This window comes from Microcaecilia unicolor, chromosome 10 (genome assembly GCF_901765095.1).
Source record: "Microcaecilia unicolor chromosome 10, aMicUni1.1, whole genome shotgun sequence".
Taxonomy (NCBI): Eukaryota; Metazoa; Chordata; class Amphibia; order Gymnophiona; family Siphonopidae; genus Microcaecilia; species Microcaecilia unicolor.
Genome location: NC_044040.1, coordinates 203,746,551 through 203,773,294, shown reverse-complemented (window position 1 = coordinate 203,773,294; position 26,744 = coordinate 203,746,551). Strand labels below are relative to the sequence as shown.

Here is a 26,744-nt window from a genome sequence, read left to right as displayed (position 1 = left end):
TTTTCATTTTAACCTGAAATAGTTGTAAATTGGGGGCTCGTGCCATTCTTAACCAGCTGTAAATAACAGAACTGCTTGTTGGCCTGGCTCTTAGAACATCTTTTTACCCATTATCAAATCGTTATTCCAAAGCCAAAGCAAGGCGATTTCTGTGGAACCAGTTACAAAATGAAGTTTCTTGACCCAGGTCGTTGTTGATTTCACTGTTGTAGGGGAAAGGCTCTAGGGCGGCAGATAAGGCTGTTGCCATGGTGATGAAGGAGCTACCGAGGCATGAGTCAGCAGAAGAAAAGCCCCTCCTTACTATGACATCACAGGTGGGCAGAATGATGGGATTTCCAGCAGGAGGCTGACATATGTCAAATTCCATTACACCGTGTGATTTTTGCCACCTACGCACCAATGTTTACAATTTGAGATATTAACAGCAAAACACACAGAATAATTTACCCAAACACATTGCAACACTTGTCAAAATAAATTTTTTTTTATAAAAGAACGCCACAATAGTTGAAGAATGGAAGCTCATTCTTTGTATAGCTTCTGTCTTGCAATTCGAATTTGACTACGCAGTTTAATTTTGTTATACTGCACTTTCTGCAAAAAAAAAAGTACATGAATAATAAATGACATAAGCTGCTTTACTGCCAGCACCCTTTGCATATGTCAGTTTGCCAGTACCGTGTTTTTTAACTGATAAATGTCAACTGTTAACCGTGTTGTCAGTGTATGTGTTTGTTTGTGTGTGTGTGAGTAAAACATATGTATGATCACGTCCAGTACAGTGTTTTCACATTCATTAAATTACTTATTAGCACTTTGCATTATCGAAACGGTGCCAGTATGGGCCCAGATGCAGTGCAATCAACTTGGAAACAGGCTCCGGTAGATTTGCTCTCAACCCAGACACTTGGCTGTGGCAACTTACTTTGCTGTTCAGACATCACCAGTTTCTGTTACTGTAGAGTGCTACACATTTATTTTGAATAGAAGTGGGTTATAGTCAAGAAACACAAGCATGCCTTTTCCATGTCGCCAACCATCCGTTGTGACATTTTGCATGGTGCAGTTTCATCACGCATGGATCGGTAGATGTGGCATCTAAATATTGTGTCTGTCTACCAGTACTGTATTTTGAATTTGTTACTGGGTAGTGTTGAGAACTCAGAGCATGAGGTGAAAGAAGCGATATATTTCATCTGAAATTTATTTTGCTGTTTCATCCCCCTTTTAGATTTTCTGTAACGGAAATAACACGGGAAGTCCTATTTTTGCACTGGTGGTAGAGGTAGGAATTGGAATGTCCAGGTCAAGGACGCTCATAAGTTTCTGAGTGTTTTACAAAAGGCTCTGCCGAATACAGGACTTCTTGTACAAAGCCACGCTAGCGATTCCGGCGCAGCGAATGAGAGGAAGCCCATTCAATTCCTATGGGCTTCCTCTCATTTGCCATGCGGGAATCACTAGTGCGGCTTTGGAAAAAAAAGCTTGCAGAGCCTTTTGTAAAATACTTATAAGGATGCTTGCAGATACATGTGTACTTGCCTGCATATCCAACGGCAACAGTCATTTCACAAAAAATAAAGGCATCATTTGGGGCTTTACATGTGTAAACAATGGAAGCTACGTGTGTCGGTGTTGCTGTTTCAAACATCATGGGGTGAATCCTAGTTTTAAAAAGCGCATTTCTATAAGTCGCACTTTAAGTTAGGCGCAGTTTCTAGAACAGTGCTAATGTCTGTGAATTGTGCCTAACTTTAGGCACGGCCATTTGCAGCAGCTGAAGTGGGGTGCAAATATATGCACTTAAATTGGGTGCGTATCCCCTCCTTATTATATAGCAATGTGCGTAAATGCTAGAAATGCCCCCATTCCACCCATGATTCTCCCATTTCCATGCCCCTTTTTAATACTCAGGCATAAAATTCCAATTAAATCTAATTAGTGCCAATGATTGCTTGTTAAAAAGCCAATAATTGGTGCTGATTAGCTTTGTTATTTAATTAAATTGTGCGTGCAAGTTGGGTGCTGCTTAAATTTGCACGCACAATTTTTGCCGACTTTTACAGAATTAGAGGGATATGTATTTTCCAGCACTTACACATGCAAATCAGATTTCACAAAACTAGATGTACGAGAGAAGGTAATTAAACAAATTGTTGTTCCCGTAGAGGCCGATATTCAGATCACAAGAAGTTAGACCAGCTAGCTCCCGCGGTCAGCGCTGAGCCTGGATATTCAATGCCAGGTCGTTTTCAGTGACCTGCATTGAATATCTGGTTTTTTGGTCAGTTTAACGATAACCGGTTAAGTTGATAGTCAGACGAAGCCGGTTATCTTTAAACCAGCCAAAAACACCCCACGTTTCATGCGGATAGCCAGTTATATCCAGTGACATAACCGGCTATCTGTTAGCTGCTAACCGGGGATAATCGGAGGGGGATAGCCGGTTATCCCCCACTGAATATAGGCGGATAGCTGGTTAAACGCTATTTAAGCGGTCAGCAGCCGTTCTGGCCCATTAAATAGCACTGAATATAGGGGGTGTAATGTCCATCAAGCCACAATAACAGTGTGTAGAAAGTTGCAATGGAAGTCATTGTAGAAGCCTTGCATGGCATCTTCATGAGTTGCAAAAGCTCTCTCTGGCCAATGTTCAAAAGCACTTCTGTGATTGGCTGAAAATTCTTACAGACAGTCCCATCACTATGGAGACAAGCCCTGTAACTGGGTACATGAGTCCTTACTGCTAGATCAATGGGGTGGCGTTAAGGGCTCAGGCCAGTTTTAGGTGCACGCTGATTTCAGTTTTACCGCATGCCGTTATCCCGTCCCATTTTTAAAAAGCCCTTTTTTGCAGATGCGGTAAAAAACTGGCCCGGGCAAGCTATTTAAACAACCAGCAGCCTCTCCTGGCCATTTAAATGGCTTTGAATATTAAACCCCAAAAGATCTATAGTGGTGTGCCTTTCTGGTAAATTGCACACTTGCTACACATAATCTGCCATCCCCCTTTGAGTGCAGTGCTGTTCCTGGGGGTCATAACACATCAATCTGCCTGTCAAATAACTCAGTGCAAGACCAGTCAGCAATCTAAAAACCTACATAAGGATATTTTACTGGATACAGAGCTTAACAGGCAGCCCGTGTAATTGGGTCAAAACCAGTGAGGCCTGACCTGGTTTCTTAAGTCACTTAAATCTATTTTGCTACAATATTCTACACCAGTTACAACTGGTGCATATCCTTCTGTGGCAGGTCCCATGAAGACTACTCTGAGAGATATGGCTGTAACTGAAAAGTCACAGAATTTATCCCTCAGCTGCAGACCCAGATCCATCATGGCAGGACCCCTTAAGAGCCAAGTCAAACCTGTTCTCCAAAAGTACAAAGACCAGGGGACACTCAATGAAATTACTTGGAAATACTTCAAACAAAATAGGAGGAAATATTTTTTCACTCAAAGAATAGTTAAGCTCTGGAACTCATTACCAGAGGATGTGGTAACAGCGGTTACCGTATCCGGGTTTAAAAAAAGATTTAGGACAAGTTCCTGGAGGAAAAGGCCATAGTCTGTTAATGAGATGGGCATGGGGGAAACCACTGTTTGCCCCGAGATTTTGGTAGCTTGGAATGTTGCTACTATTTAAGATTCTGAATGGAACGTTGCTACTCTTTGGGTTTCTGCCAGGTACTTGTGACCTGGATTGGCCACTGTTGGAAGCAGGATACTGGGCTAGATGGACCATTGATCTGATCTAGTATGGCTATTCTTATGTTCTTAAGTGGGGGGGGGGGGGGGGACCTTTTCAAGCTGTCAGATAACCACAGCTTGGTCTTGCCAACATTCAGTTTCAACTGGATAGCACAGGATCCATGATATAACAAATTCATTTTCTCCTGCAAACCCAGAATACGTCCCTTTTAAATCTGCGCATTCCGGATCATCTCCACAGCAGCATTCTGAAATCACCGTTTACATGTGTATATAATCTACAGATGGAAATGTCACGACGTACATGTGAGGATACCACGTAAGGCTTCTAACGTGACCTCTGTTATTTATTTATTTACTGCATTTGTATCCCCCATTTTCCCACCAATTTGCAGACTCAATGTGGTTTACATTATGCCGTAATGGCGATCGCCAATTCCGGAAGAGAAATACAGAATATTATAGCACTTAAGGTACAGAAAGTATAAATGAAGTTAGAAGTAAATAGATATACAAAACATTTCAGGAATAGGAGAACAAGGATAAAAAAAAATAACATTCAATAATAACTTTGTGATTATAATAAACAAATAGCAAGAAATTGCGGATAAATTGTTCTGGTAGAAGTTTGATGTCAGCTCGTTAATGAAGGACCTTTGTGGTAAGTCTCTTTAAACAGGTTAGTCTTTAGTAATTTCCGGAAGGTTGTCAAGTCATGCGTTATTTTTATGGCATTTGGCAATGCATTCCGTATTTGCTATTTTATGTGCTATTAAATGCTGTCACTGTGGCTTTGATATGTATTAAGGTGTCAAAAGTTTGTTTCTGATATTTTAAACCTAATGAAATCCCAGTGAGAGCTATAGAAAAGACTTATTTTGAAATTTCCTTGTACAGTATCATGTACAGTGATAAATTTGTTTGTTTTATATAAATACTAGTAAAAAAGGCCCGTTTCTGAAACCAATGAAACGGGCGCTAGCAAGGTATTGGCTTCCTGCAATTAATGTTTTGGGAGTCAGTCTTCCACAGGTGTCCCCCTCCCCTATGGATTTCAGCACTAAATTGGATTCCTAGGCAGGGGGAGGAGTATGTTTCCCTACTCCTCCCCCTCCACATTGGACACTCGCTGCTCCCTGCATCACGGCTCCTCCCCTCTCCCTGATGTCACTATTATGATGCGTGAGGGGCGGGGCTTCTGTTCCTGCTGCTGTGCATTCCCTGTGTTGTGCTGATTCGCTGCTCCCTGCATCGCGGCTCCGCCCCTCTCCCTTCTACTGGCCAATCTGGAGTGGGATGTGTGACGTCACTTTTATCTACTCCACTTTCCTGAGCAGCTCTGGCCGGAAACCACGGTTCCAGGCAGCCTCAGAACGTTGGAGGTGAGAATTATTATATAGGATTGTGCCGTAACAAAATGAAGATTTGATATCAGCTCTGTCCATATTTTCTTTTAATATAAATACTTGTCAAGGCTGAGTGCAGCAGATGAACACTAGCTATTTGTAGAGATTTATATTTCTATCATGATGTGTTTACCATCAGCCTAGTTAAGATGTACCCTACTCTTTACCTATCAGAGTGTGCTCGAAAGAAGCAAGCAAAAGGATTCTGCCCACGCTGGTTCTATTCACCTTCCTTGTGTATTAGGACATTTTCCCCTTTCTACAATTACATGTATGTAAGAAACGCTACCGGAGAAGCAGAGATCAGTTCAGGAATGCCCTAAGCTCAGCCCTTCTATTGCTTAACTGACAAGACCTTAAGGGCTAGGGTTACTAAGTGCCGCTATGGGTGCGTTAGCGTTTTTAACGCAGGCAAATGGTGTGCACGCGTTAAACGCTAACGTGCCCATAGAAATGTATAGGCGCGTTAGCGTTCAACGTGCCTTAAATTTACAGGCGCGTTAAAAACGCTAACGCACCTTAGTAAACATACCCCTAAATAAGTGCAGAGAAATATCATTATCGTATGAATCAAAACATCATATATATTTATAACGATTAGAAAAACACTGAAATTGATGTTGGATAATGGGTTTGGCAAACGGCAGTGAAAGCAGAGGCGTAGCTAGACGGGTCGCCAGGGGAGCGACCGCTCCCCCAAATGGACTTGCGACAGCGCCTATTTTTCACGAGACCTGTCGCATGAAAAATAGGCGCCATCAGGAGTCTGCTCTCTGCGCCCGCCCCGATGCCTCAACCTGGCTAGGCTTCTGAGTAACGTAGTAACATAGTAGATGACGGCAGAAAAAGACCTGCATGGTCCATCCAGTCTGCCCAAGATAAACTCATATGTGTATACCTTACCTTGAATTTGTACCTGTCTTTTTCAGGGCACAGACCGTATAAGTCTGCCCAGCAGTATTTCCCGCCTCCCAACCACCAGTCCCGCCTCCCATCACCGGCTCTGGTACAGACCGTATAAGTCTGCCCTCCCCTATCCTAGCCTCCCAACCACCAACCCCTCTTCCCCCCACCTGCTCCGCCACCCAATTTCAGCTAAGCTTCTGAGGATCCATTCCTTCTGCACAGGATTCCTTTATGCATATCCCATGCATGTTTGAATTCCGTTACTGTTTTCATCTCCACCACTTCCCGCGGGAGGGCATTCCAAGCGTCCACCACCCTCTCTGTGAAAAAATACTTCCTGACATCTTTCCTCAGTCTGCCCCCCTTCAATCTCATTTCATGTCCTCTCGTTCTACCGCCTTCCCATCTCCGGAAAAGATTCGTTTGCGGATTAATACCTTTCAAATATTTGAACGTCTGTATCATATCACCCCTGTTCCTCCTTTCCTCCAGGGTATACATGTTCAGGTCAGCAAGTCTCTCTTCATACGTCTTGGAACGCAAATCCCATTCCATCCTTGTAGCTTTTCTTTGCACTGCTTCCATTTTTTTAACATCCTTCGCAAGGTACGGCCTCCAAAACTGAACACAATACTCCAGGTGGGGCCTCACCAACGGCATATACAGGGGCATTAAAACCTCCTTTCTTCTGCTGGTCATTCCTCTCTCTATACAGCCTAGCAATCTTCTAGCTACGGCCACCGTCTTGTCGCACTGTTTCGTCGCCTTCAGGTCCTCAGATACTATCACCCCAAGATCCCTCTCCCCGTCCGTGCCTATCAGACTCTCCCCGCCTAACACATACGTCTCCCTTGGATTTCTACTCCCTAAGTGCATCACTTTGCATTTCTTCGCATTGAATTTTAATTGCCAAACGTTAGACCATTCTTCTAGCTTCTTCAGATCTTTTTTCATGTTTTCCACTCCCTCCGGGGTGTCCACTCTGTTGCAAATCTTGGTGTCATCTGCAAAAAGGCAAACTTTACCTTGTAACCCTTCGGCAATGTCACTCACAAATATATTGAACAGAATGGGCCCCAGCACCGATCCCTGAGGCACCCCACTACTCACCTTTCCCTCCTCCGAGCGAACTCCATTCACCACCACCCTCTGGCGTCTGCCTGTCAACCAGTTCCTAATCCAGTTTACCACTTCGGGTCCTATCTTCAGCCCATCTAGTTTATTTAAGAGCCTCCTGTGGGGAACCGTGTCAAAAGCCTTGCTGAAATCTAAGTAGATTACGTCCATAGCACGTCCTTGATTTAATTCTCCTGTCACCCAGTCAAAGAATTCAATGAGATTCGTTTGGCACGATTTCCCTTTGGTGAAACCATGTTGTCTCGGATCTTGCAACTTATTGACTTCCAGGAAATTCACTATCCTTTCCTTCAGCATCGCTTCCATTACTTTTCCAATAACCGAAGTGAGGCTTAACGGCCTGTAGTTTCCAGCTTCTTCCCTATCACCACTTTTGTGAAGAGGGACCACCTCCGCCGTTCTCCAATCCCTCGGAACCTCTCCTGTCTCCAAGGATTTATTAAACAAATCTTTAAGAGGACCCGCCAGAACCTCTCTGAGCTCCCTCAGAATTCTGGGGTGGATCCCGTCCGGTCCCATGGCTTTGTCCACCTTTAGCTTTCCAAGTTGTTGATACACACTCTCTTCCGTGAACGGTGCTCTATCCACTTCATTCTCAGGTGTACTTTTGCCAGTCCCTCTCGGTCCTTCCCCAGGATTTTCTTCAGTGAAAACAGAACGAAAGTATCTATTTAGCAAATTGGCTTTTTCTTCATCATTTTCTACATAGCGTTTCGCTGTATCTTTTAGTCTCACAATTCCCTTTTTAGTCTTTCTCCTTTCACTAATATACCTGAAGATGTTTTTGTCTCCCCTCCTTACATTTCTAGCCATTTGTTCTTCTGCTTGCGCCTTCGCCAGACGTACCTCTCTCTTGGCTTCTTTCAGTTTCATCCGGTATTCCTCCCCGTGTTCCTCTTCTTGAGATTTTCTATATTTCTGGAACGCTAACTCTTTAGCCTTTATTTTCTCAGCCACTTGCTTGGAGAACCATATCGGTTTCCTTTTTCGCTTGCTTTTATTTACTCTCCTTACATAAAGGTCTGTGGCCCTGTTTATTATTTCTTTCAGCCTGGACCACTGTCCTTCCACTTCTCGTATGTCCTCCCAGCCCATCAGCTCCTTCCTCAGGTATTCCCCCATTTTGTTAAAGTCAGCTCGCTTGAAATCCAGGACTTTGAGTTTTGAGTGGCTGCCATCCACATGAGCCGTTATATCAAAACAAACCGTTTGATGGTCACTGCTTCCCAGGTGTGCAGCCACTGGACATTTGACACACTATCCCCATTCGTGAGCACCAGATCCAACGTGGCTCCCTCCCTTGTGGGTTCCGTCACCATTTGTCTGAGCAGAGGACTTTGAACAGCATCCACAATCTCTCTACTTCTTTCCGATTTCGCAGACGGATCCTTCCAATCTACATCCGGCAGATTAAAATCTCCCAACAACAGCACCTCTCTTTTCTTCCCCAACTTTTGAATATCAGCAATCAGATCTTTATCTAGTTCCTCCAATTGTGTCGGGGGGGGGGGGGGGGGTCTATAGACAACACCCACGTGGACCAAGGTTCTATCCTCTCTTTTTATGGTGATCCATATCGCTTCTTCCTTTCCCCAGTTCCCTGTCATTTCAGTCGCTGCGATATCATTTCTCACATACAGAGCTACTCCTCCACCTTTACGTCCCTCTCTATCCTCCCTAAAAAGATTATAGCCTGGTATGTGAAAGAGTTAATGGCACGACAGCTTGAGGGGGGAAAAATCCCTCCCTTTCCTTGGTGCCATAAGCAGGTGTTTATTTTACTTAATGGTTAATCCAGAGCTGGACCAGTTAACTGTGGTATTCCTGGCACTTCAGCTCCAACCAGACAATTAAGCAATGGGCATCCTGAAGTTAGTGACTTAGCAGTAAGTTAGCATGTAGCTCCTGGTCCCCAGGAGTTTGGGGCCAGCTTGTATGTAAACACTAGTAGTGTAAGAAGATCTGTTTGCCCTGCATCTGTGGTATAGCTGTGAAATAAAACAGACCTGGAGAAAAAGTGCTGTTTCTGCAATTTTGCTCCCCTGTGCAGTTATTTCAGGAAGAGGTCCAGAACATTTCACAAGCTGTGGCCTGGGGCAGTTTTCAGAAGATTGTCCTCTGCCTGGACGTTCGCTATATTAACCTTTTGGTTTCCTTTCACACTTCAGTACAAGTGCTTTTTACATCTCCTTGATTCTGGAATGCCGGACTACCAGGCCACGTATTTCCACCATATTTGTGAAGATAAAACTTCTCCGATATTTGGAGGTTGCCTCTGTCTGATAGCGTCACCTGTGGTGATAATCTTGACTGTTATCTTCACTGTGTAAAAGGAAGCCAAGATGACAGAATTAATGCCCAGAGTTGACTATCACGGTGGTGTAGTGTTTTTATGCTTTGGAAGTCATTTAAGAAGGCCCATGTGGGACATATTCAAATATAAATAGCGGCATTGATACAGATAGATTGTATACGTGACAATCCCAGAAAGACAGTATTTACGTCTGGAGATGAGCCAGAATGCATAGATTCTAGGGCAGCATGAAAAAAATTGTGTGTATATTTATCATCTACTAAGAATGCATATATACCCCTGGATTCTATAGGAGGGGTAAGCAGTCCCAAACCGTATTATCGACAAAGATGGCCGGCCGTCTTTCGTTTCGATAATACGGTTGGGGCCGGCCAAATGTCAGAGATGGCCGGGTTTGAGATGGCGGCCACCTCAAACCCGGCCAAATCCAAGGCATTTGGTTGTGGGAGGGGCCAGCATTTGTAGTGCACTGGTCTCCCTGACATGCCAGGACACCAACCGGGCACCCTAGGAGGGCACTGCAGTGGACTTCAACAATTGTTCCCAGGTGCATACCTACTTTACCTTGTGTGCTGAGCCCCCCAAAACCCACTCCCCACAACTGTACACCACTACCATACCCTTAGGGATGAAGGGGGGCACCTACATGTGGGTACAATGGGTTTGGGGGGGAGGTTGGAGGGCTCCCATTTACTACCACAAGTGTAACAGGTAGTGGGGGGGGATGTGCCTGGGTTCACCTGCCTGAAGTGCACTGCACCCACTAAAAACTACTCCAGGGACCTGCATACTGCTGTCATGGAGCTGGGTATGACATTTGAGACTGGCAAAAAAATGTTTTGTTTTGTTTTTTAGGGTGGAAGGGAGTTGATGACCACTGGGGGAGTAAGGGAGGTCATCCCCCATTCCCTCCGGTGGTCATCTGGTCACTTGGGGCACCTTTTTGAGGCTTGGTTGTGAACAAAAAGGGACCAAGTAAAAAGTAGGCCAAATGCTCGTCAGGGCCGGCTTTCTTTTTTCCATTATCAGGCGAAGCCAGCCATCTCTTAACCACGCCCCCGTCCCGCCTTCTGTACCCTGTCGACATGCCCTTTTGAAGTTTGTCTGGCTCCGCGACAAACTGCAGTTGAGGCCAGCCAAAATCGGCTTTCGATTATATCGATTTGAGAGATGGCCGGCCATCTCCCGATTTGTGTCGGAAGATGGCCGCCCTTCTCTTTCGAAAATAAGCAGGTAGGTCACCCAAATATCGGTGCAGATCCCTGATGTGTGCATAAATTAGTTAATTTGGCACTAACAGTCAATTATTGGAGTTCATTCATTTCCATTGGCACTTAATTGACACATTTGCTCTACATCTTGCTCTATAAATTAGGCACCTAAATTTCATAGCACGCAACTCAAAATGAAACAGGTGGGAAATCAGGAGACGAAAGGCAAATTTTGGTTCCAAACAAGGCAACTTTATTGCTAGCAAGTGAACAGCACCGAGTAGCCTTGGGACACTGTGTGTCATAAATCATCTGACGCTTACATTTATACTTCCCTACTGGGCCTGCGCATTTGGCCCCTTACACGTCACAACTGTCATGCGCAGTAAACATTTGTAGTTCTTACAGTACAAAATTGTAGTCCCAGTACGTACACACGTCATAACACTGAAATGATACTGGCAAGAAAAACGAAACTTAGCAGCTTATTCTGTACACACACACAATGCTCCTTTCTAGCACAGGAGATAAGGTGCGGCTCAGGAATGCAGGGGGGTGTCAGCACCCTCCAAGGTCGCCTATTCAGATGGCGTTGCTACGTGCAAGCTGGTCTTGTATAGGCCTTGCAAACTACTGTTACAAGCTATATGTCTAATAGCCCTGCATTCTGTCTGTACATTAGTAAACAGCAAACTTCTTTTGTTAGTAAACAGTAAAACTGGATAAGGCACAAATGTCCAGTGCAGTAATAAGGTGTGGCCAAACAGCCAAAAGCAGAGGTAGAGTGCATAAGTAAAAGTCCATCAGTAGGCACAAAACATGAGGTTGTCCTGTTGCTCAGTAGTATTCAGGTAGTACCAGCGTTCCACTCCTTCATTCCCCCCTTTTGATACTTGAACATCCATTCTGGTGGAGAGTATCACCTCCATGAACCCTGAAAAGGAAAGAAAGGACAAGGATAGTTAGCGAGGGAGGCAACAAGCGAGCCCTAAGCCCTTGCACAGCCGTTGGTTGCTTCGCCGGGGTTGAGACGGAGGGCCCCTAGTGGAATCCCCCCCCCTTTGTAGCCGGTCTTTTGCTGGCACAAGGGTGATGGCCCATTGAGTGACTCAGGGGGTTCAAAGTGCACATCAGCCACAAGGTGCTTCATCGTCAGCTTCATCAGACTGGGGAATGGGGGAGTACATCTGGAGAGCCATAAGTTGGGCAGCAGCACGGCGGTCAGCGATGCTTTCCATGGTGGAGCGGAGACACCTGAAAACTAAGGGGAGAGACAAAGGTATTATTAGGCAAGACAGCAAGAACAGGCCACCCATGACGAGGAGGCCTTGCAGGCTCCCGGAGGTTGGGAGCCAGCTGGTGAGGGAGGAAGTCCAATCCCACGCACTGTTCCAGGTTTGGACGGGGACGTGGGCTAGTTTGACCATCCGGTCAGTTATTTCCCTGATGACATGGCTCTGGTCATCAATCTGTAAGCAGCAATTACTGAGGTTAAACTTGCCACACACCCCGCCCTCCTGGGCTAAGAGGTAGTCAAGAGCCAAGCGATTTTGGTAGACGGCGGTAATGAGCTTAGTGTTCTGTCGAGCTAGGATATTGAGGGCCAGGGCCGAATCGTTAGTAAGGATTTCGAGTACGGCCTGTAGGCGAATAATGCGATTCAGCATGTAGATAGGGGTGCGGTACCCGTATGTACCATCTTCAGCCCATGTGGCCGGTCCATAGTAGTGAATGATACGTTCAGGCGGCCACTCGTTGTCCTTCCAGTCTCCAATCTGGACTTTGGGCTTGATGATTGGGAAAGACCGTTTCGTCGGGCAGGGTTATCAGGCCCCTTTTCCACGTATAGGGGGATACCCAAAGTTTCGCCGACTTGTATGGGCAGAAGGAAAAAACTAGGTCGGACCGTGCCCAAGAGACAGGTACCGTACCAGCGGGTCGGGAGTTGTTCATAGGCCCTGCGTCCGCAGATATAGTAGTAGCCCGCCGGGGCTACCCACTTGAGGGAGGCGTTCCCTCCGTATGTCCATGTCGTGTTCAAGGTGGGTTCTGTCCAGATAGGCTCCGGGGCGGGCAGGTTGTCCGTTTGCCACCAGGTCGTCCGGCTGCCATTATACTGAAGAACCCCCGTACAAGCAGAGTCTCCCACTGGTACAGAGTAACGCTTCGATGGCGCTCGACTAGCGCAGAGGGTACCTATGATGTTTGTTCTCAGGGCCCATTCGTACGGCTTCGGCCGTTGGGGAAAGGTAATGTTAGTGGTGTTGAGTGCATCCCATGTGTGTTGTCGGATCTCTCTCGCTTCCCAGGGCCATTGTTCACCCATATCGGTGCCTCCACAGACGAAACAGTTGGCAATTCCGAGGGAGAGGGCGATGTTTTCAGCCAAATTGAGGAACATATTTCGGGCTTCTGGGGAAATGGGGAATTTAGTCTCGGTCTGCTCAGCACGAGCAATTCATCAAATACGTCTTGGTAGCCGACAACAGTAGTCTGGTAGTGCGTAGGAGGCTTCGTTTCGAGACTCTGATATATGGTAATATATGTCAACGGATCCATTCCTCCGCCGTCAATGCCGAGGCCCCACGTTCCTCTCCAGGGCATGTCGTGTCCTCGGATGGGCCAGTCTAGGGACACATAGTTACCAGAACCTCGACGAAATTCGCCCAGGCCGGCGCATCCGGCATATCCTCCTCCCGTATAAGCACATACTCGGTCCCAGCCCGAGGCTCGAGTGTCGCCGGCGCATGGGAGCCACACCCACGGGGAGCAGCATCTCATGTCTGGACTGAAGGGGCAGACATACTTGTGGTCCTTAACGTATGCCTCTCGCCAACTCTGGCTACCACACTTGCGAGACCAAGGGTGCTTGTCCATGGCGGCACAGACGTCGAAGGTGAGGGTTGCTACAGTTTGGATGCCACCGACAAGGATACGAGTAGAATTAATGTAATACAGAATGCCATCTCCCTCGACTCCCGGAGGTCCGGCACATACGCAGGGAGTCCTACGCTGAGGGTGACATTGTAGTATCTTGGTTTGGTAGGGCTGTGGCAGATAGTGAGATTTCCTTGGAGGCATCTGTGGAACTGTTGGAGGCCATTCGGAGTGATGAGGGCACAAGTCGGGAGAAACTGGCAATCGCCTTCCGGGGGCTGCGTCTGGTGAATGAGGGTAGTGACTAGGTGATATCCTCCCTCTATACGGTGGCGCACGAGGCGCAAACATTCAGAGCAATTCAGGCTCAGGGTGGCAGGATGATAGCTCGGAACTGCACACAGGAGAAGGAAGATGGTCAGCATTATATATGTGGTGGGAGGTATCCGAGCTTTTGCAGCAAGAAGATAATGAGGCCCACGATGAAGGCTGCGATAAAGAGAGAGCCAAAAACGCAGTGGGTCCAGAAACTGAGTTCCTGTTGCTGGGCAGGCATGAATCTGGTGGTTCACGTCTTTCTTAGAGTCAGCCGTAATGGAGCGTCAGGATGTTGGTGCGCAGTCCAACGCTTCAGGGTGCTGCTAGTGGGAGCAGCAGGCTTCAATCGGGTCCAATGTATCCACACTGGGCTTCCTGCAATTTTAACAGCGGTGGAGGTCGTTAGGAGAACAAGGGAGGGCCCCTTCCATTTTGGCTTTAGGCAGTCAGATTCATCCCACTCTTTTACCCAGACCTCGTCTCCCACCCTGAACCTGTGCGTAGGATTGGTGAGGACCAAGGGAGCTACTCTTTCAGTGTACTGCTGGATGTCTTGCACTACCTGGTGTAAGGCTCTCATCTGTTTCACTAAGGAACTCTCACCCTGTATCTGCAAGGAGTCGGGAAAGGAGGGTAGTGGTGGTGGCCTAGCATACATCATCTCGTAGGGAGTAAGGCCGGTAGCCTTGGGGGTACACCTAAGATGCAGCAAGGCCAGTGGAAGCAGGTCGGGCCACTTGGCTTTTGCTTCTTGGCATAGCTTGGCTAGCTGGTTCTTCAGGGATCGGTTAGCCCTCTCCACTACTCCACTGCTTTGGGGTCTCCAGGCACAATGCAACTTCCAATCGAGACCCAGCCTTGTACTGAGTTGTTGTGTTACTTCACTAGCGAAGGCGGGGCCGTTGTCAGAGTTTATTTGCTTGGGGAGGCCGTATCTGGGTAGGATTTGATGAAGCAGTAGGGAGGTAACTTCTTTAGCCATTTCCGTTCTAGTAGGCTGGGCTTCAATCCATCCGGTGTAGGTACACACGGCGACGAGGATAGCCTTGTAGCCGCGCGCCGGGGGCATGTGTGTGAAGTCAATCTGGCACACGTGGAAAGGGCTGGTGCCTCGGAGAACATGTCCTGGCATAGGCCCGGGCCCCGTTCGAGGGTTGTTCCGGGCACAAGTCGCGCATCGGCTGGAAGCGTTTTTGGTCCACAGGGATAGTTTGTTGATGTAGTAGGTCTTCTCAAGTAAGCGCCCCAGGGCGTCCCTTCCCAGGTGGGTGCGATCGTGAGCCTCCTTGGCCACCGTCCAGGCCAAGGCTTCGGGTATCCATATGCGCCCATCCTGTAGTATCCACCAGCCATTGCGTGACTGTAGACCCTCTTGTTGGGCCCATTCCGTTTCTTGGGGGGTGTAAATAGGGGTCTCCGTAGGGAGCTGGACGACGAGTACGGGGTCAGGAGGGTGAGAGGAGTAGGGGAGCTGACTTGCCCTTTTTGCAGCGTCGTCTGCCCGCTGATTTCCCCGGGCGATAGGGTCCGTTCTTCCAGTGTGGGCCCTGCAGTGCATCACAGCCACCTTCTTCGGCTTCCATACCGACTCGAGTAATTGGCAGATCTCAGCGGCATTTGCAAGTCCTTTCCCTTCAGCTGTCAGAAATCCCCTCTCCTTGTACAAGGCTCCGTGCACCTGGAGGGTGAGGAAAGCGTATTTGGAGTCGGTGTAAATGTTGACAACTTTTCCTTCAGCCCACAGGAGGGCTCTGGTGAGGGCGATTAGCTCCGCTTTCTGGGCTGATGTTCCGGGTGTCAGAGCCATAGCCTCGATCACATGGTCCTCAGATACCACCGCATAGCCAGCTCTTCGAATTCCCTCTATCACCTGGCTGCTTCCATCGGTAAAAAGGGTGATGCCCCCTTGCCAGGGTTGATCCTTCAGGTCAGGTCTGCTCGAGTGCACAGTGGCCATTACCTCTTCACAGTCGTGGAGTGGTGGTTCAGGGGCCGGAAGGAGGGTGGCAGGATTGAGGTTGGTCGTGTCCAGGATCCGCACCTCCGGATTTTCGCACAGGAGGGCTTGGTACTTGACCAATCGGGAGTTGGTCATCCATCTGGGTCCGTGGCTCTCGAGTAGGCCGCGGATGGTGTGGGGTGTGGTCACAAAAAGTGTTTGGCCGAATGTGAGTTTATTGGCCTCGTGTATCAGGAGACAAGCAGCCGCAATGCTTCGTAGGCAGCCCGGCCATCCTCGTGCCACGTTGTCCATGCTCTTGGAGAGGTATGCTACAGGGCGTTGCCAGGTACCGACCAGTTGGGTGAGGACTCCAAGTGCCAATCCCTTCTTTTCGTCGATGAACAAGTGGAACGGCTTAGTCACATCTGGCAGTCCGAGCGCTGGTGGAGCCGCAAGGGCATCCTTAAGGTCCTGAAGGGCTTTCAGTTCGCTTTTCTCCCACCGGAGATCTTGGCCCTCGAGTTCAGGCCCCTTCAGCTTGGCATACAAACTGTGGGTCAGGATAGCAAAATTGATGATCCAAATGCGGCAATATCCAGCGGCTCCGAGGAGTGCCCGTAATTCCTTCTTGTTTGCAGGAGTGGGTTGGTTGCGAATAGCTTGGGTTCGGGGGATACCGAGCCTTCGGGTTCCTTCTCGGAGGCGAAACCCCAGATACTCGACTTCGATCTCGCATATCTGCGCCTTCTTGCGACTGGCCCGGTACCCCTGGGCTTCCAGGGTCTTCAAGAGGTAGAGTGTAGCTTCAGCACATTCGGTGTACGTTCACGGGCCACCAACAGGTCATCCACGTATTGGACGACCGGCCCATACTCGTCCTGATACGTCTTCAGGTCCTGGGCGAGTTGGTCGCCGAAGAGGGTAGGCGAGTTCTTGAACCCCTGGGGAAGACGGGTCCATGTATATTGCTGCTTGGTTCCCGTCTGCAAGTCTTCCCACGTGAAGGCAAACAACTTTTGGCTGTCGACAGCAAGAGGGATGGAGAAGAAGGCGTCCTTCAAATCAATGACACTGTACCACTTGGTCTGAGATGGCACTTGGGCTAGGATGGAGTATGGATTTGGTACGAGGGCAACTATGTCGGCTACCTGGTTGTTGACTTTCCTCAGGTCCTGGACGGGTCTGTACTCGGATGTTCCTGGTTTCTTAACGGGCAACAATGGGGTGTTCCATGCGGATCTGATTGGTTTAAGGACTCCCTGTTGAAGGAGTTTCTGTAGATGTGTATGCATACTATGCCGGGCTGCATAGGGGATGTGGTATTGTCCTTGGTTGACAACTTGAGCATTTGGTTTGAGCTCAATCCAGATGGGGATAGCGTTAACGGCCAGTCCGCCGGGGTTCAATTCTGCCCATACATCAGGCACTTCATCCATTATGGCTCGCCTCTGCTGGGCGAAAGGGGTGTTCTGGTCGTAACGGCAGTCGCCGGGTCCTACAGTTGGGGGAACGTGTAGTCTCCATTCTTCTCTTACTGGACAGATAAGTGTCACTGGCCGATCTTCAAAGCGAGCTTCCACTTCACCCGTAGTCTTGAACTTCAAGGTGGCCTGGAGCTTACAGAGTAGGTCTCGACCAATCAAGGGGACCGGGCATCCAGGGATGTGTATGAACTGATGGGACACCATCGTCCCTCCGATCTGGACTTGGCGCTCTTTGAGGAGGGGGGCCGCAAGGGATTTCCCGGAGGCTCCCACAATTGGTATAGTTTCTTTCGTGGCTGGGGCTATGGCAGTGGTGATAACAGATCGCTGGGCCCCCGTGTCTAGTAAGGCCTTCATAGATTCTGTCCCCACCCGAATTTCCACCAGAGGGTCAGTGGGGACTCTGCCCTCCCGGTTTCTTCATGCTGTGCTGTCTCGGGTAGCGTCCACAGCCATCTGCCATTCCCTCCGGTCATCCCGTCCTCTCTCTCTTCGGCCCCTTCCACGGCCTCGCCTAGGGGCCCCCGTGCGGTCGCCGGTCTCCTCCTCTCTCTGCCGGTCCCATGATTCCTCTTCTCTCGGGTTGTCCCGTATCTCCTCTGGACAATCAGCCCACCAGTGTCCTTCTTGTCGGCAATTTGCACACTGGTTACGCCCTATGGGGGACCGCGTTCCTCTTGTTCTCCTGCCCCTCCCCTTTGGTCTAGACCTCATTCGTTCTTCCAGCACCGTGGCCAACACATCTGCCTTCTCCCGCATCCGTCTGGTCGATTCCTTCCGGGCCTCCACCTTCTCCTCCTGGTCGCGATATCCGAATACGCGATCAGCTATAGCTTTCAGTTGGCTTAGGCTCATCCCTTCGAACCCCTCCGTTCTCTGTAGCTTTCTTCGTATATCCGGTGCTGACTGGCTAACAAAACTCATAACCACGGTTGGGAGGTTCTTAGGGTCTTCGGGATTTATCGGGCTGTGCCTTCTGAATGCTTCCATAAGTCGTTCAAGGAAGTCCCCTGGACTCTCGTCCTTTTGTTGGACTACACTGTGGATTTTTCCCATGTTGGTAACCTTCTGCTTCCCCTTCTTTAAGGCGGCCAGGTACGCCTGCTGGTATCGGCGGATAAAGGTTTGGCCTTCGGCGGTTCGGTAGTCCCACGTAGGGGCAGCGATGGGCGCCTCCGTTTCTATTAGGTTCTGTAAATTGGCATGGGCCGGATTCGCATCCCGGATGGCTTGCTCCATATTTTGTTGTAAAAGGCGGCGTTCTTCAGAGGTCAGGATGTGGGCGCTCAACTGCCTAAGGTCTGCCCAAGTTGGATTATAGCTGTATATAATGCCTTCCACCAGCTCTATCAGCTGCTCGGGTTTCTGGTCGTAGGACGGCCCATGGAATTTCCAGTTATACAAATCGGCACTTGAGAAGGGAACGTGGCTATAAACTGTTGATTCGATGGGCTGGCCCCCCCCTTCCGCCGGGTTAGGGGTATAGGTGGTGGACTGTCGAACTGGGAATAAGTGGGAGGTTCCCCCTTTTCGGTTGGACGGAAGGGCCTGGGCCTGTTGCGGACTCGATTGGGGGAACCGAGTAATGTTCTTCACAACCCGTTTACTCTTCCGTGTGGTTGCGAGGCCAGGTGACTCAGGTGAGGCTGGGCGGGACGTCTCCCCGGCATCCGACTCTGACCCGGAAGTCTCGGCGTCAGCGGGGCCTTCTGCTAGGCCCGTAAGGTCAGGGTACATAGGAGCATAGGGCGGCGGCGCAATGTCGTCTTCGTATGCCTCCGCCGTAGCAAGTATCGGGGCTTTTGGAGGCTTCTTCTCGGCCGAACCCTGAACTTTCCCTGCGGTTTTCTTTGGGGGTTTTTTTCTAGAAAGTGTGTTGGTGGTACTGGGCGTAGTTCCTGCCTTGACTCTGGTAGCAGGGGGCGTGGTCTCAGTGGCTTCAGTGCTAGGGGCGGTAGGCCGTATGGGGGCGGTCCCTGCGGCCTTCGGGACGGCAGCGGTTGCCGAGCTTTGGAGAGCGAAGGCATGGGTCGGCAGGGTTCTAAGTTTGGTTTTCCGGCCTTTTCTCTGCTTTACCACCATAAGGGCGGCCTTTTCTACCTTCCGTTGGGCCCAAGCCGGCGGATCCCGGACTACATCCAACCACGCTTCTATGTATGGAATGTCCTCGGGACAGCCTGGGTTTCCCTCAATTATAACAATATTCATGACCGCCGCCACTTTTTCATACTCGAATGACCCTTCCGGGGGCCATCCAGCAATTCCTAGCCCTGGCCACATAAATTGACATCTCTGTATCATCCCGGCCCTGCTACATTTATCTAGGTCGAACACTTCGCTAAAGTGTTCCGTCATTAAATCTAACGGTGAGGACCCACCCCCGCCCATCCTAACCTGAGTGCCAAAGGACAGGTGACGGACAAAAGGGGGAAAGGGGAGGTGGAGGAGTAAGGGGTCTCGTTCCACCAGACACAGAAGGGTCAACACTCGGCCTGACCAGGACGCGGTCGCCCGGCCTGGAACTGCAAGCCCATTCACACACTCTCATACGCCACAAGAAACCCTCCCGTTCGCCGCTCGGTTTCGTCGTCGGAGCCTAGTGAGTTTCGGGACCTAGTCGGATACCAATAGTCCGTATTAGTCACTGGCTAAAAGAGGGTGATCACGCCTCTTCTTCGGTCCTTACTGGGCTGGTCACTACGTAGAGTATACTCGCCTGTCCGCCGGGGTCGCAGGCTGCGCCGTCGTACGCTTCTCTCTGAAATGGAAAAAGGTGCCTTGTCGGAACCACACAACCCCCTCTACAGTCAGGCGGAGTGGATCGGCCCTCCTCCGGGAGATGGACGCTGAAATCAGCGGTGGCCACTCACCACCTTCTCAGGTGGGGGTCGATGACCCGATCCGACCGCAGTGGGGGAGGGGAAGAATATAATCCGATTCCCCCTTCTACTTCTGTCCCATCTGGGTCGCCAATGAAACAGGTGGGAAATCAGGAGACGAAAGGCAAATTTTGGTTCCAAACAAGGCAACTTTATTGCTAGCAAGTGAACAGCACCGAGTAGCCTCGGGACACTGTGTGTCATAAATCATCTGACGCTTACATTTATACTTCCCTACTGGGCCTGCGCATTTGGCCCCTTACACGTCACAACTGTCATGCGCAGTAAACATTTGTAGTTCTTACAGTACAAAATTGTAGTCCCAGTACGTACACACGTCATAACACTGAAATGATACTGGCAAGAAAAACGAAACTTAGCAGCTTATTCTGTACACACACACAATGCTCCTTTCTAGCACAGGAGATAAGGTGCGGCTCAGGAATGCAGGGGGGTGTCAGCACCCTCCAAGGTCGCCTATTCAGATGGCGTTGCTACGTGCAAGCTGGTCTTGTATAGGCCTTGCAAACTACTGTTACAAGCTATATGTCTAATAGCCCTGCATTCTGTCTGTACATTAGTAAACAGCAAACTTCTTTTGTTAGTAAACAGTAAAACTGGATAAGGCACAAATGTCCAGTGCAGTAATAAGGTGTGGCCAAACAGCCAAAAGCAGAGGTAGAGTGCATAAGTAAAAGTCCATCAGTAGGCACAAAACATGAGGTTGTCCTGTTGCTCAGTAGTATTCAGGTAGTACCGGCGTTCCACTCCTTCAAAAATGGGACATGGGCATGGGAGGGGCACGGGAGGGTCAGGGGCTGTCCCAGAAATTAGGCGCCATGTTATAGAATTACTTGGATTTCAATGCCTAACTGCCATCCATTGAATGCGAAGATTTACACCAGATTTCAGTAGGCGTAAGTCCTAGAGTCCAACGTTGAGTGTGGGAATCTGCACTAAGCGCTGTTCTGTAAAGATGCTTAGCGCTAAGTGACTTTTATAGGATCGGACCTTAGCATGGATCGTAATGGCGCCTAACGTTGGGTGTCATTTACAGAATCCGGCCCAAACATTTCACCGTCGGCTTTTGCACCTGCACTGAGGCATGCATACATTTCTGTAAGGTGCTCATTTTGATCAGGGTTTTTTTACTTTCTCCCTTTCGTGGACAGTGCATGATTAAGGAGTGAAGAGGTACTTTTTTTTAGCCTCTGAAAATGTACATTCCGGGGCATTGCTGGCAAATACTCGTGTATTTGCTGGCGTCATCTGCATTTTACAAAAAGCACCATATTGAGGAGAACCTTTGTATAAAACATCGGGGATATTGTGAACATCCCAACCTTGACATCCCAATTCCTACCTCAACATCCTATGCGTAACATAAAGTCCATACTCACTGTTCACTAATGCATCACACATCCAATTTTACAATCCTCTTCCCGTAATCTCACACCACTCATACCTTCTCTCAGAGAAATATGTATACCATATGTCTTCATGCCTTAATATTGCCCTTTAAGCCTCCCAATGTCCCCTTCCAATGTTTCAATGTCTGTGTTCCATTGTTATATTCCTTAACGTTATTTGACTGTCTCGCTTAAATCTACACAATGTAATCCATAACCAAGTTGTAACAAATTGTATTTCCATCATTTATATCATATTGTAAGCCACACTGAACCCGCAAAAAGGTGGGAAAATGTGGGATACAAATGCAATAAATAAATAAATAAATAACAAGCTTTGTATTTCTCCTTTTGTGTAACATTTCACTTTGCCATTGTTTATGTTTTAAAAATCCAGTGCATAAAGGGGGTAATTTTATATCTGCGCACACAGGCAAGACGTGCGTACACATACTTTTCTCTCTGCAGCTTTTGCTAGATTTTCATAGCTAAAGCCCATGCGTGCCCCTTGTTTGAAAAGTATCCCAGGAAAACGGTGTGCTTACATTTACGTCTACTCTTTGGCTGCACACCTTTTCTGGGTTACATTTGCATGCTTATGTTTGCTTTATCAAAGGTTTGTGCGTAAGTGCAAACCGCTCCACAGTCCTGCCCCTGGGAATGTCTCCTCAAACAATAGGTAAATGTGTATTGGGTGCGCAGTTTTGTATTATGCCACTTCTATGCAGTGCATCTTTTCTAGCAAAAAAGGTGCCGGTACTCAAATGCCAGGCCACCCTTCAGAGGGACCCACCCCACAATAGCCAGGCCCCCTGCAACCAGTCACAGAACCTATGACAAGGCAGAATTGGTGTGTAGAGTCTTTCATTAAAACTTGGGGATCATGGGTCAATTTTAGCAGACAACGGAAAAGGTGCCGGTACTCAGTACCCCCAAGTACCCCCACAAAAAAAGCCCTGCTTCTATGGGTAAAGCATCACTTCACCTGGGATTTCAAACAGGACAACCTGTGAAAGTTGTCACCTTTCCTGACTTCAGAAAGTATCTGGAGTTCTGTAAAGGAAATAACTGGGAAAGAGAAGTTTTTGATTTCTCTCTGCTCCTGTTCCCTGTCAGTTCTTATTAGGTATAAAGCAGAGCTCACTAGGGCTCTCTCTCTCTCTCTCTCTCTCTCTCTCTCTCTCTCTCTCTCTCTCTCTCTCTCTCTCTCTCTCTCTCTCTCTCTCTCTCTCTCTCTCTGTCTGTCTCTGTGCAGCAGAGCACAGAGCTCAGCTTGGGGTCTACTGCCCCCCCCCCTCTCTGTCCCGGGCACTTCTCTGTGTCCAGGGCACTATGTCTCCCTCTTTCTTTCTCCCTGCAGCAGAGGGCACGGGACTCTGCTGGGCTGTCTTTGTTTCTTCTTCTTTCTCTGCACACCTCCATCTTTAGCCACCAGAGCACCTGGATCTGCTCCCGCCCTTCTCAGACAGCCCTAGTCCAAGGTTTCTTTCTTCCTCTGACCTAACACCCTATCCTTTCTTTCTCCCTCCCTCTAAACACACACCCCAAGACAGCTTGTACCCTTTTCCCTGTACTAAGTGCTGTGAGCCAATACATATATGCAAATATAATATACTTTATATATCCAAATCCGTGTGGATTGCGTATTCTTTGGGAACCCACTGCCTCTGTGAAGTGGACCCCGGGACCAACCCTAGACAACTATCGTTGGTCCCGGGTCCTTGTGACTCTGGGCAAGTCACTTAACCCTCCATTGCCTACCGCATTGAGCCTGCCATGAGTGGGAAAGCGTGGGGTACAAATGTAACAAAACAAAAAAAAAATACCTTTGAAAATTACCATTGTCTAAAAGAAAATGTGAAGGCAAAGCAACAGCAAATTTTTGCCACAATCTCCTCCTCCTGCCCCCATCACAAAATGAGAGAGAATTTTTTGAAAGAGTGTGTGTGTGTGTGTGTGTGTGTGTGTGTGTGTGTGTGTGTGTGTGTATGTGAGTGCGTGCGTGCATGTAAAAAAACATATGTATAAACATATGAAGCTCAGGGAAATGAGACATCCAAGTTGAAGCATTCAAAATTCTCCTGGTATTTTATAAAAGACTCTGACAAACGTAGAACCTTTTGTAAAAATACTATGAGAACGTACAGGAAGGCGTGTGTATCTGCCATTATATCCAGCGGGAACAGAAATTTCAAAAAACTGCATGTGGAGAAAGAGTGTCCTGCTGTTCCCAAATCTCCACGTTTGCAGGCTTTTAAAATTGCTTCGCCCTGCAGTATCAATCCTCCACCAACCTTGAACTCTTCAACCATCACAACGCTGCTTCCCTGCACGCCTCCACACCCCCCTGGATGAAAAATCTGCTATCCTGATACCCCCACTACATCCACTTGACAATGCCGCCTCCCATCTCAGCACACCCCCTGCATCTCCTGACAAAGATATAAGCCCCTACAATCCCCCATCCCCTGAACCTCCAAGTCCTACCAAATGTCTCCCTGGTATCTAATGGAGGCAGGAGTGATAGTCAATCACTTCTACTGCTTCTAGCACTGGGTTCAAAATGGTGCCGGCTGATCCCTAGTGGTAGTTAAGTACATAAGTAATGCCATACTGGGAAAAGACCCCGACAGCGGCCAATCCAGGTCAAGGGCACCTGGCAAGCTTCCCAAACGTTCAAACATTCTATACATGTTATTCCTGGAATTGTGGATTTTTCCCAAGTCCATTTAGTAGTGGTTTATGGACTTGTCCTTTAGGAAACCGTCTAACCCCTTTTTAAACTCTGCCAAGCTAACCGCCTTCACCACATTCTCTGGCAACGAATTCCAGAGTTTAATTATGCGTTGGATGAAGAAAAAGTTTCTCCTATTTGTTTTAAATTTACTACACTGTAGTTTCATCGCATGAAAGAGAAAAATATTGCAGTAAATATCATTCCAGAAGAAAACTTCAACATGGCCTAGTCATTAGTCCACAATAAGTGGGCAGGAGAAAAAAAAAAGAAAAAGATGGAATATTACAAAAGTAAACAGATACAAGGAAAAACTAAAGGTGGAACCTGAAGGTGGCCCTGGGCCACCTCAATCTGGAGTCTAAGAGGATGGACCTTCAGGGGTGCTGGCAGTGGTCACCATAGGGGCCAGCTCTGTAGGTGCTGGGGGTGCTTGAGCACCCACAATATTGAGCAAATTCCTTGATTGTCTCCAGGGATGAGATAAATTCCATTGGGTTTAGCACCCCCACTTATTTTGAAAAGATGACTTCTATGATGGTCACCCCTTTACCAAATTTTAAAAAAGTAGAAAGTTGCAAGGTTTCATAAAAAAGCATATCTCACACCCTGCAAAGCTATCATACATTTACAGGGATAGTGAAGAACAAACATTATCCCTAACTGCAAAATCTGGGTCTGTAAAGAGGTGGGATTTGATATACTGCCTTTCTATGGTTACAATCAAAGAGATTTACATATTATATAGAGGTACCTATTTTGTATCTGGGACAATGGAGGGTTAAATGACTTATCCAGAGTCACAAGGAGCTGCAGTGGAAATTGAACCCAGTTTACTAGGATCAAGCCCGCTGCGCTAACCACTAGGCTGCTCCTCCACTCCCTAACATCAAAAACTGTCCCCGCTTGTTCTGGGTCGTTTGTGACACATCTGGGAACATCCAAACTTTGAAATTCATAAATAAAACATCCTTATAGTTAAAGAACAACTTCGTAAGGAATTCCCTGTCCGAGTCAAGCGCCAGTTGCACCAATAACGTAGCCAGGACCGGAACCTTGTCGTCAGACTGCTCCAGGAAATTTGTTAAATCAAAACTGTCCACAGACAAACCTTGCTGGTTATGGAGCTCCTTTCTCTTACCAGCAGGAAGGGGAATAAATCTTGGAGATTGGAGGGTACGAAGACTCTGGAACCTTTAGGGTTTCCACTAGATATCTTTTAAACATATCAGAAGCTAATATTGAAAATACTTTAGGAAAATGAAGCACTCTTAAATGTTGGCGTCTGACCGCATTTTCCAAGCTCTCCATTTTCCTGCAAATATACCCCACTGTCTTTCATCCAATTTTCACTTTTAATCTCCAAAGCCTGAAGTTTCTTATTCGTCTTAGGACCCAATGATCCATTTCCCCACACTGTTCTGAAACAGCAGTGTAAAAATAGCACCAGAATAGCAATGGGGAGTTAACTCCCCAATGATCAACACTAATAACATGCAAATTTAGGCATGTTATTAGCGTTGATAGTTGGGGGAAAGCGCAGGAGGATTCAGCCTAGGCATACACTCAGGCACAATCCTGTCACACTTGTTTGACAGGTCTCCGCCATCAAAAAAAAATAAGCCTGGATATGTCAAACGTTCCAAGGGGCTGGAGGTTTGGTGGACTCCTGGACTCCCCCCCAAATGGCAAGGCCCTGGTGGCCTAGTGAACCCCCCCAAGCCCCCCCCCCAAGGACACTGATGGAGGGGTGGAGATCCTGTAGACCTCCAGCCCTCCTAACACCCCACTCCAACAGAAGAGAGGGCTGGAGGTCACTGGACCTCCAGCCCACACCTGGTGGTCCAGCATGCCTCCCAGTGGTCTAACGGCCCCAAACCCTTCCCCCGTACCTTCATATGTGGGAGCAGACAGAAGCACTCCCTCCTTCTTCCAGAGCTGCCTCCAAAACGGCGGCTCCATGCCCTGCCCTGCCCTGCTCTGCTCAGGGGAGATCCTGGGTTGTGCTGGGCAGGGCTTGCACACCATATGAGGGAGTTTCTCCAGGATGTATTGGACAAGGCAGTTGGCCACCATTTTGGAGGCAGCTCTGGAAGGAGGAGGGATTGCTACTCCCTCCTCCGGTATCTGAAGGTAAGGGAGGGATGCAGGGTTTGGGGCTGCTAGATCACTGGGGGGGGGGGGGGGAGCGCCCTAGATCACAAGCTCTCTCTTCTGTTGGGGGGGTGTTAGGGGGTGTGCAGGCTCGGGTGCACTAGGCCACCAAGGTCTTGCCTTTGGGGGGGTCCAGGGGTCCACTGGACCTCCAGGACTGACTGTGACAACCCGGGCTGCCTGGCTTGGAATGGGGGGAGGAACAGTGCCTTAACCCTAATGCCAGCTCCAAGTTGTCATAGTTAAGGTGGTATTTCA

At 48.3% G+C, this 26,744-nt stretch overlaps 1 protein-coding gene across 3 annotated transcripts in view; it reads left to right on the top strand.

The window, feature by feature from the left end:
• Nucleotides 1–233: 233 nt before the first annotated feature.
• PEX5L (peroxisomal biogenesis factor 5 like) overlaps nucleotides 234–26,744 on the top strand; it is a 123,055-nt gene continuing 96,544 nt past the window's right edge. For all 3 annotated transcript variants that reach the window (XM_030216328.1, XM_030216327.1, XM_030216326.1), the window contains exon 1: nucleotides 234–317. In XM_030216328.1, the coding sequence (XP_030072188.1) occupies nucleotides 249–317 (69 nt within the window). In that variant the 5' untranslated portion in view covers nucleotides 234–248. The remainder of the gene's footprint in view (nucleotides 318–26,744) is intronic.